Source organism: Urocitellus parryii, chromosome 14 (genome assembly GCF_045843805.1).
Source record: "Urocitellus parryii isolate mUroPar1 chromosome 14, mUroPar1.hap1, whole genome shotgun sequence".
NCBI lineage: Eukaryota > Metazoa > Chordata > Mammalia > Rodentia > Sciuridae > Urocitellus > Urocitellus parryii.
Window position 1 is genome coordinate 15,987,206 of NC_135544.1, and position 9,381 is coordinate 15,996,586.

Sequence of the window (9,381 nt, forward strand, 5' to 3'; positions counted from 1 at the left end):
TCTCCCCCCCGCCCCACACCCCTTTTCTTTTATCCTCTGTAAAGAGCTGGGGATGGAACCCAGGTTTACTACTGAGTTACATTCTCTTTTTCATTTTTTAAAAATGTTTTTAGTAAAAAAAAATTATATATATATATTTTTTTACTTTTTATGTGCTTCTGAGGATTGAACCGAGTGCCTCACATGGGCTAGGTAAGTGCTCTACCACTGAACCTCAGCCCCTCCTTTTTAATTTTGAGATAAGTCTTGCTGAATTGCAGAGACTGACTTTGAATTTATGATCCTCCTGCTTCAGTCTCCCAAGTGGCTGGGATTACAGGAGTATATCGGTGCATCTGGTTTACTTTCATTTTTGAGAGTTTTGCTACAGATAAATTTGACAAAAAATTTTTCCTTTAGCACTCTGTCATTTGACTGCTTTCTGGTCTAATTTTTTTTTTTTTTTCCTAATAAGCCACAACATTAATCTTGTTGTGGTTCTCAGGTATACAACATCACTCTTCTCCTACTGCTTTCAAAAAAAATGTTTTTTTAAACATTTTTATTACATGTCTGGCCGTGGATCTCTGAATTTATCTTGTTTGGTATTCATTAAGTTTCTTGTGTGCTTTGTGTATGTGTATTTCGTCAAACTTGGGAATGGTTATTTCTTAAATTTTCTTCTGCTCCTTCCTCTCTCCCCGCCCCCAGCCCCTTTCTTCTTTTGGTACTCCACTTACTCGTATGTTGGTGTGTTTAACAATGCTACACATTTCTGAGGCTTTGTTCATTTCTCTTTTTTTCATCTCTACTCTTCAGATGGCATAATCTCTACCTTCAAGTTTGCCGATTTTTCTTCTATCAGTTCAAACTAGTGTTGCATTCCACTAATGAATGTTTTATTCTGGTTAATAACAACTCTAGAATTTCCATTTTTTCCCCTCACATTTTTACCTCCTTATAGTTTTTTTTTTTTTTTTTTAAATAAGGTATTGAGGATTAAACCCAGGGTTTCTTAACCACTGAGCCACATCCCCAGCCCTGTTTATTTTTTATTGGAGACAAGGTCTTGAAGGTCTTGTTAAGTTCCTTAGGGCCTTAAGTTACTGAGGCTGGCCTCAAACTGGCCATCTTCTCATTCTCTTGCCTCAGCTTCCCAAGTCGCCACGATATAGGCATGTGCCATCATGCTTGGCCTCTTTCTTTCTTTCTTTTTTAATAGTAAGGCTTATTTATGAATTAACATCAACAATGAAAATAAATGAGCTATGTTTCCATGAATAAACAGATAAAATTTAAAAACATGTTGAGTGAAGTTTTAAAAGATATACTCAGGGCTGGGGCTATAGCTCAGTGGCAGAGCACTTGCCTCCCACTTGTGAGGCACTCAGTTCCATCCTTAGCACCACATAAAAATAAATAAAATAAAGGCATATTGTCCATCTACAACTACAAAAAAAAATGCGTAGATAGTTGTATAACAAAAAACAATTGATACATAATTTTTATAGATATATTTTGTATCATTATTTGCCTACTCAATGTTTGCTGCTATGCTCTTACCACAATGGCAAAATTATTAAGAACACACAACAGGTATAAGATCAGTATACACTTAAATTCTTTTTTAATTCAAGACTTTAATTTTAGAATGTGACAGTTCAAACTAAGTAGGAGGTCAAAGTAAAGTTTATAGTTCCATAAAGAAATATTCTTTAATTAGAGTGGCAACTGATTCTATTTTTATCTAGAAACCTATTTTAAAGAATTTAAGCAGAATATTTGCTTAAAAGTGAACAGAGAAAGGATCACCACTTACCAAAGATATTATAAAAGGGAATCATACAGGGTTTGATGATGAGTCTTCAAGAATTTCTACACTACTTTGATTCTAAAGCCCTGTGAGATTTTCCAGTTCTCCCAGCAGTTCTGAGAAACAACTGCTTCTTGCTATTTCTTCCAAATTGTCACACATAAATGGATATTTTAGTATTTTACTATATGCACTTAAATTTCAACTTTCAGAATATGCTGCAATTCGAATTTCTTTTCTCCCCATTTCAGACTGACTTTTTCCCTACTTTTTTTCAGACTGAGTTCCACTATACTTGAACAGGACTTATTTTAGCCTAAATGTTTTACTTTTCTTGGAAATGTTATAAACAATAGATAAAATGAATTTTAAAAACATTCAACAAATCAGGCACAATGGCACACTCCTGTAATCCCAGCTACATATGAGGACATGGTAGGAGAATTGCAAAATTGCAATCAGCAATGGTAAATTTAAATTCATTCCCAGAAGAGGGGGAGGGGAACAAAACAAAACAAAACAAAAAAAAAAAAAAAAGAAAAATCAACAAGATGTTAAATTGTTCCACCTCAAATTCAGAAATAAGCATGTACATTTCAAACATTTAAATACAAGCTGTTGGTACATGTGCTGCTTACTCAGTTAGATACAAATGGGGATTTACATCTGTCATAAAGACAACAGCTTCAAATTAAATAATGCTAAATAATTATGATTACCACATTTATAATCTAACCTAGATTCTTGGTTTTGGACACACACACACACACACACAGTCTTTTATGTAGAAGACAATTTAGGTTAAAGATACACACTTTGAAAAAATATTTACCCAGTTTTCCAGGAATTGCTAGAGATGAAATATGAAAACAAACTATTTGAAGACTTTGAAGCTTCTAAAAAACGGTTGCGTTCCACCAGAAACCAATGAATGTGCTCTCATTCATTGTAGTCCTAAATATTGTTATCAGACTATGTAAGTAATCTAAAGATTATTTTCTATTTTTGAGATATTGGTTCACAAAGAATCAAATCTCCATGAATCAAACTGCTACCTACAGGTAGCATGGCAGTGAATAACAATAAAAATCAGTTCTATAAAAAACACTTTTTAACATCCTTGTTTTATCTCTTACTATTGTCTTTAAAAAAAAGTCTGTTACTCTTCAACTATCTCAGTGTACCTTTAAGTATAAAAGTGATAATTTTAGTTGGAATAATTATTCTAAATCTAAATAATTTCTATAGCAATATTTTGTACTCAGAACATGTTTTCATTTCAAATATATGTAAAATTTCTCACAAAATTAGACTACAACTCACAGTTTGAACAGAAACTGCAGTAAGTCTCAACATTTAGTACAATAAACATTACGTATTAGGTTGCTTTTGAATATAAATCACTCATTTAAGTAGGTGGGATATAATTTCTAACATGTTACAAGTGAAAAACTAATTTTTTATGTGAAGTCTGGACCAAAATCAATTAGTTAAACACAAGAGTACTACGTCATTATACAAATCAAACTATCAACAGAACAAATTTGGTAAGACATTTGGATGAAGATATAATTACGGTTAGGGAATTGGGTATCCTTTCATCAAGGGTCAGGTCCCAATTTTTACTTCAATGGTAACAAATGCCTTACTTTGTTGTTAAAGAATGTTTCTTCCAAAATTGGGCACTGCAGCCCATGTATGCAATCCCAGCAGCTCTGTAGGCTGAGGCAGGAGGATTGCAAGTTCAAAGTCAGGCTTAGCAGTTTAGCAAGGCCCTAAGCAATGTAGTAAGACTCTGTCTCAAAATTAAAAAAAAAAAAAAAAATGGGGGAGTTTCTCTACCTGAGAATATATTCGATTTTATACTGCTGGGGAAAAATGAAAGGGTTCATTTTTTAAAAACTCACCTTTATATTTATTGATTAGATACAGAATGATTCTTTATTTTCTGTTCTGAAGACAGTCAAATCTTTTTCAATTGATTTGCCAATTTATCTTTGACAAGTGATTCAGAAGATAAATGAACCTTCTGCTTTTACGGATGTGAATGTTCGAATACACAGACAGGTTATACCCTACGATCTAATCCATACTTCTGATTTAAAATATAATTAAGTTTTTTCAATAAAGAGCATTAATTTTTAAAATTGAAACTTAAATCTTATCTTTACTTCACTGCTCTCACTCTCTGTGCTTTTTATTTTTACATTATTTCTATAAATATTCAAACAAAATCTCCAATCTTGAAACCAACTTATTACAATGGCAGTCTAAGGCTTTTTTAAATAACTTTTAAAATATTTTTTTTAATGTAAAAACTCTGAAATTACAAACAAAAATTTACAATTTTACAGTATATATCTAATTTATTTTTTAAAAAAATATTCTGAATTGTTTTTATACAAGTAATCAAGTGCTTTTTTTCCCCAAATGAAACTCCTATATAAGCTAAAAGAGGATGTGTGGTCTTGCCCCATTAAAAATCAATACACGTTTCTTTTTTTTTTTTTATGCTGGTACTTCAACTATTTCAAAGAAGTCATTTGGTAGAATCACATAGCCTCTTTCTGATACGTCATCTTTCTCTTTCTGGAAGTGTACAACCTCCTTTAGTTTTTCAAGCTGTCGTTCTTGTCTTCTGCATCGCTGCTGGGCAGTCTTGAGCTTCTTCCTGAGCTTTTCAACTTGTTGTTCTAGCTGATGAATCCTTTTCCTCTGGTGCATTGTATCCTCCACAGTATAGTTGTGGTCACAGAAAACTGAGAGATTATCCGGGGTTTGAAGTGGAGGCATTAGTAACCCAATAGCAGCATCGACCTGGGAAATGGGAGGTGTTAAAGGAGGTGGGGGAAGGTGTTCTTGTGGCTCCAGAAGATCTTCCTTCTAAAACAAAAATGCAGATCATATGTGAATTTAGTAACTAAAAATAATGGCTTAAATGAGTTAAACTGTGGAATTTTGGAAATACTAGACTTCTGTGACTCGGTGGTACAAAAACATTCCAAAATAAGAACAGAGCTTCAATTTTTACTACTTAAAATTTAAGTGGGATGCAGACAACAGATAATAACTTAAAACTAAACCGTCACTGAGAAAGATAACCCCAAACTTATCAACATACAAGTAGAGGCATAGAGTGATCTATTTTTTTTAATGTATATATTTATTTTAGTTGTAAATGGACCTTTATTTTATTTATATGTGGTGCCCAGGGCCTCACATATGCTAGGCAAATGCTCTACCACTAAGCCACAACCCCAGGCCCTAGAGTGATCTTTAAGTAAGTCACAAAGTTAGGTTGAATTCCTTAGGGTGAGGATATTTAATAAACTCCATTTTGTATTTTTTAAAAAGTATGTCACTGTTAAGAGTGGTTATTTACAGGCAATAGGTTCTAGCTACATCTGTTTTCTTAACTGTTCCCTAAGTTTTCCAAATTTTCCACAATGAATACATTAAACACATTAATTTTATAAATACAAGACAGCTCAACATTTTGAAATACATATTACCTTGTCATGTGGCTCAGTACAAAGAAATATTGTGGGTACAGCATTCTCTTTCAGTAACTTGTTGTTGCACTCCCTCTTAAAGCAGTCTGGAGTAAAATGTTCTGAACAAATACTGCTGTACTTGGTGGGCTTAAAGTTTTTTCTTCTGACAGCTGCCTCCCATTTTTCACAAAGACTGGGTCGAGTAAGAGGAAACCTAAGAAGACATAATTCAGTTCTCTAACCTTTTTAAAAATAAACAAATAAAGGCACCCAAACTTTTTTACTTAGTAAAGAACTATCTTACATTGGTCTTGACATACTAAAGAGTACTTGATTAAAGAATAGCTCCACTTACATATTGATCTCACTGATTAATGTTTAACTTTCTATATTAAAGACAAAAAAGGTTCAAGTAAAATATATCCTATAGAATGAAACTGTACTTATATATTTTTTACTAATAAATTTCTGTGTGGTGCATATAAAAACAAAAATGGTATATACACATCTACTGTCCTAGGGGAAAAGAGACTTCTAGTTCTAGTATAATCACTCTGAAAAATATGAATAGGCTGAATTTGAACTAATCAAATTATAGGCAGATAATGATAAAAAAAAAAAAAGGAAATTATTTATTTTATTTATCTCTAACTCAACTGGGATATGTCCATTAGGCCCAAGTAAAAGGAGATAGAATTTGGAAGGATTAGGAAAAAAAGTCAAAACAAGATGTTTCAAATATATTTCAGTTTCTCTTCCAACTAAGGTATGCTAAAATTTGTGCTATAATCACAAAGATCTAACAAATCTATCCAAGAGTCCCTTTTCTTGGCACAGCAAGCTCTCTCTCTGCTACTATTTAGAAGCTGGGAGAAGAGGTGCTCTTTGAAAATCCCTGCTGGAAATGATGGTCAGATGTACAAACTAAGGTAGCAATCACTTGTAAAATTCAATACATAGGGCCTCCTGGCCCAAGGATTACAATTTTAGCTGTGAGAATCTGTGAAGATCTTTCCCATCTACTTGCCCCCAAACTGTTCTACATTAAGGTTAGCCCTTCTGAATCATTCAACTTTTTTATTTTTATTTTTTGTACTCCATGGGGAAAAGTAAACACTCCGAAGATCTCTTTATGCTCCATGCAGTTTTATTTGCCTGTGGTGCAGTTCAAGTTACATAAAACATATAAATATGCATCCAAACCCCCTATCACACATAAATAATTCCTCATAAAAATTTTTGAAAGAATATTTTAAAATCTGCTTTCGTATTATTTGGTTATGAAACACTTGTATAATTTACCATTGGATCTGACTTCTTAGCTATTTCATATCGGCAGGCACTCTGGCAGAGAAATCATGATGGAAATATAATAAAATTTGTAAACACTAAATTTGGCTGATTGAAAACATTGTGTGCATTACTTGATTATCGTTAATTTCAATCTTTTTTTTTTTTTTAAATGGTGTTGGGGATTGAACCCAGGGCCTTGTGCATGCTAGGCAAGCACTGAGCTATATCCCCAGCCCGTTAATTTCAATCTTGCAATTTTCTTTTCCTATTTTCAAGAGAATATTCTCCACTACAGCTGGTTAGCTGAGGAAACTAGAGGATAAAATAGCCCTGAAAGCTGTGGAGCAGATCTGTAATAGCTCACATTGACCTTTATTACGGCACCTGAGTATTGTCTATATTATCATTACTGTGTGCTGAAAGATAACAATTCCATGGCTGCACCAGAGGCTTCCTTTAAAACCTAGAGACCCTTAAAGGGTAATTCCTGGAAATTGTGTAAAAAAAAAAAATCCTGATATCCTGGCCAAAATTCAACCATTAATTGCTATAATGCAAGCCTCCGAATCAGCGGAGATAAGAATATTGCGACTTCTTGGTGTTTTTAAAGGTCTTTGTTTTTATTTGAAGTTTGGGCCTTAAGGAGTTATTCTGGCTGCTCCGCGACTCTTGCAAGACCAAGCCCCGAGGCCCTGAGCGGCCGGCAGAAATCGCTCCCGGTAGCGAGCTCGCCAGGCCCAGGAAAGTGAGAGCTTTGCAGCCAGGAGCCCTCCCGAGAGCGCAAATGGCCGCCTCGGCAATATACCCTAGAGCGCGCTGCTGTGGTCTCCTAAAGTATCCCCAACTCAGGCACGCCCACCATGACAGGGCCCGGAGACCCCTACGGAGCCCGTAGCCCGGAATCCCGTGCCCCGCCCCCGCCCCTCTCGTCAGGTCTCGCGCGGACACGCGCCTAGCTCCGCCCCCAGCCCGACCGGCCGCGCGCCCCCAACCCCAGCTGGGACCGGTCCGCGAGACGCTCTGGTTCCATACTTGTGGAAAGAAACAGGTTTATCCTTATCATATCGGTTCTTGCAGCCGTAGGCGGAGCAGGACTGCACCATCCTTCTGGTCCTCAGTCACTTCACTTAAGCCGACCCAGAAGAAAAGTGAAAGGGCTCACAGTGTCGCTGAGCTCGGTTTTGACACTCTCGCTTCTTCTGTAGTTTTGGTCAATAGTTAACAATGATGAAAACCTCACTCTGGGGCGACTACTGTGCCCGTTTTGTTGTTTGCATTAGCAGAAGGACCACAGCCATCGCCCGTCTCCCATCTCCAAGATGGCGGAGGCAGCTTCAACCTCACCTCTCGCGAGGAGTTCGTCCCACTGTCTCTGATTAGCCCAGCGGTCAGAGGTAACGTTTCCTGGGAGGCAGAACATTGGCTGAGGCCCGGCGTGACCTGCGGCCTGTGCTGCGTTACGGAAGTGGGCGGGGCTTCAGAGCTTTCGCAGGGAGGGAGGGATTTGTGGGGGAAGGAGGCGGGAAATGGGCGGTGTCCCGGTTCCGACTTCCGCCTTGGGTGGTGGGTTAATTTATCCTTTTATTGAGGATTACAGTGGAGATCAAGTACGGCCTGTTGTATCTGGTGGGCTACAGAAAACACGTGTAAAACACCCATTTCTTTAAAAAGTGAGTGGGAGACTATTGATTTGTAAAACTTTTCAGACCCCTTTCCCAGACTGCTGATCTTTATCCCATTCCTTGTGTGTTCAGGCAACACAGCGCTCTGTGAGAGCCCAGGTGACCGATTTGTAGCAGTGAAAGAGGACCTACACATGCTGTATCTTCTCAGCTCCCGAGGCAGAAACGCTCTTTGCTGGCCATTCTGTGCTGTGATCTCCTTGTGTTCTGATGGAAATTACAAGCTGCTGGAGCTATTTCACATAGAGGTTTCACCTCCTGGTTCATTCTTTCTCTCTTTTATGTAGATCTAAGTCTGGAAAACGGACTGTTAAATGGCTCTTGTAATACACTTTTCAGCTCTCTTAAATGTTAATGTTTCCCTTAGGATTCCATCTTCTGGTCCTCTCCAATTCTAAATACCTTGCTCCTTAAATTCAGTGAAATGCCGTGATTTCCTAGATTTTTTTTTTTTTTTTGATTTCCTACGTAAATCTCCCTTCTGAATTATGTCTGTTGAGTTATTTGTTTAGCTGCCTAAATCAGAAACTTTGGAATCATCTAGGATGTGCCTCTCCCATCACCCCAACCTCTGAGGACTAGGTTGATTTTGTAAAATAAAATGAATCTCTTAAATCTCTTTCCATCTCTCATGGTATTCCTGACCAGCCCTTTCTGTTATTTACCTTGCTGCCACCCTTTGATTATCCTGATGTCCAGCTTTGCCTCTCACCAATATATCATCCATAGAAACTTGATTATCACGCCTGTACATGTATCCTTCAGAGCTTTTCCTTATCCATTCCCTTAATCTGCAAGGTACTTTCCCCAGATATCCTCCTAGCTAACTCACACTAATTTCAAATCTGTGAGCCCTTTCACTTTTCTTCTGAATAAAATCCATACTATTTATGGTAAGCTGTACACCCCTTTAGGAGCAAGTACTTTTACTTTACTGCCACCTCCCTCTACTTGTCTTTAAACACTCTTTTTTTTTTAAATAATATGTATGAAGTATCTATCTGCCCTTTTCCCCTGTGCACTTTTTTTTTTAAAGAGAGAGAGAGAGAGAAAATTTTTAATATTTATTTTTTAGTTCTTGGGGGACACAACATCTTTGTTGGTATGTGGTGTTGAGGAT

General features: G+C 36.7%; 1 protein-coding gene across 1 annotated transcript; it reads right to left on the minus strand.

Moving 5' to 3' along the window:
- Positions 1 to 4,253: 4,253 nt before the first annotated feature.
- On the minus strand, positions 4,254 to 7,693 carry Thap1 (THAP domain containing 1). The gene is made up of 3 exons (XM_026380280.2): positions 7,612 to 7,693; positions 5,305 to 5,500; positions 4,254 to 4,675 (listed from the first exon to the last, which is right to left on the minus strand). Exons 1-3 carry the CDS (start codon positions 7,680 to 7,682, stop codon positions 4,301 to 4,303), a joined length of 642 nt encoding a protein of 213 aa, XP_026236065.1. The 5' UTR covers positions 7,683 to 7,693; the 3' UTR covers positions 4,254 to 4,300.
- Between the last annotated feature and the right edge of the window lie 1,688 nt (positions 7,694 to 9,381).

What these genes read in the sequence shown, in the direction of transcription:
- Thap1 (XM_026380280.2), bottom strand. Translation starts at nt 7,682, where the DNA reads ATGGTGCAGTCCTGCTCCGCCTACGGCTGCAAGAACCGATATGATAAG. An exon ending in AAACCTGTTTCTTTCCACAA is followed by an intron (nt 5,501 to 7,611) that starts GTATGGAACCAG and finishes ATGTCTTCTTAG; the next exon opens with GTTTCCTCTTACTCGACCCA. An exon ending in GTACTGAGCCACATGACAAG is followed by an intron (nt 4,676 to 5,304) that starts GTAATATGTATT and finishes TTTTTGTTTTAG; the next exon opens with AAGGAAGATCTTCTGGAGCC.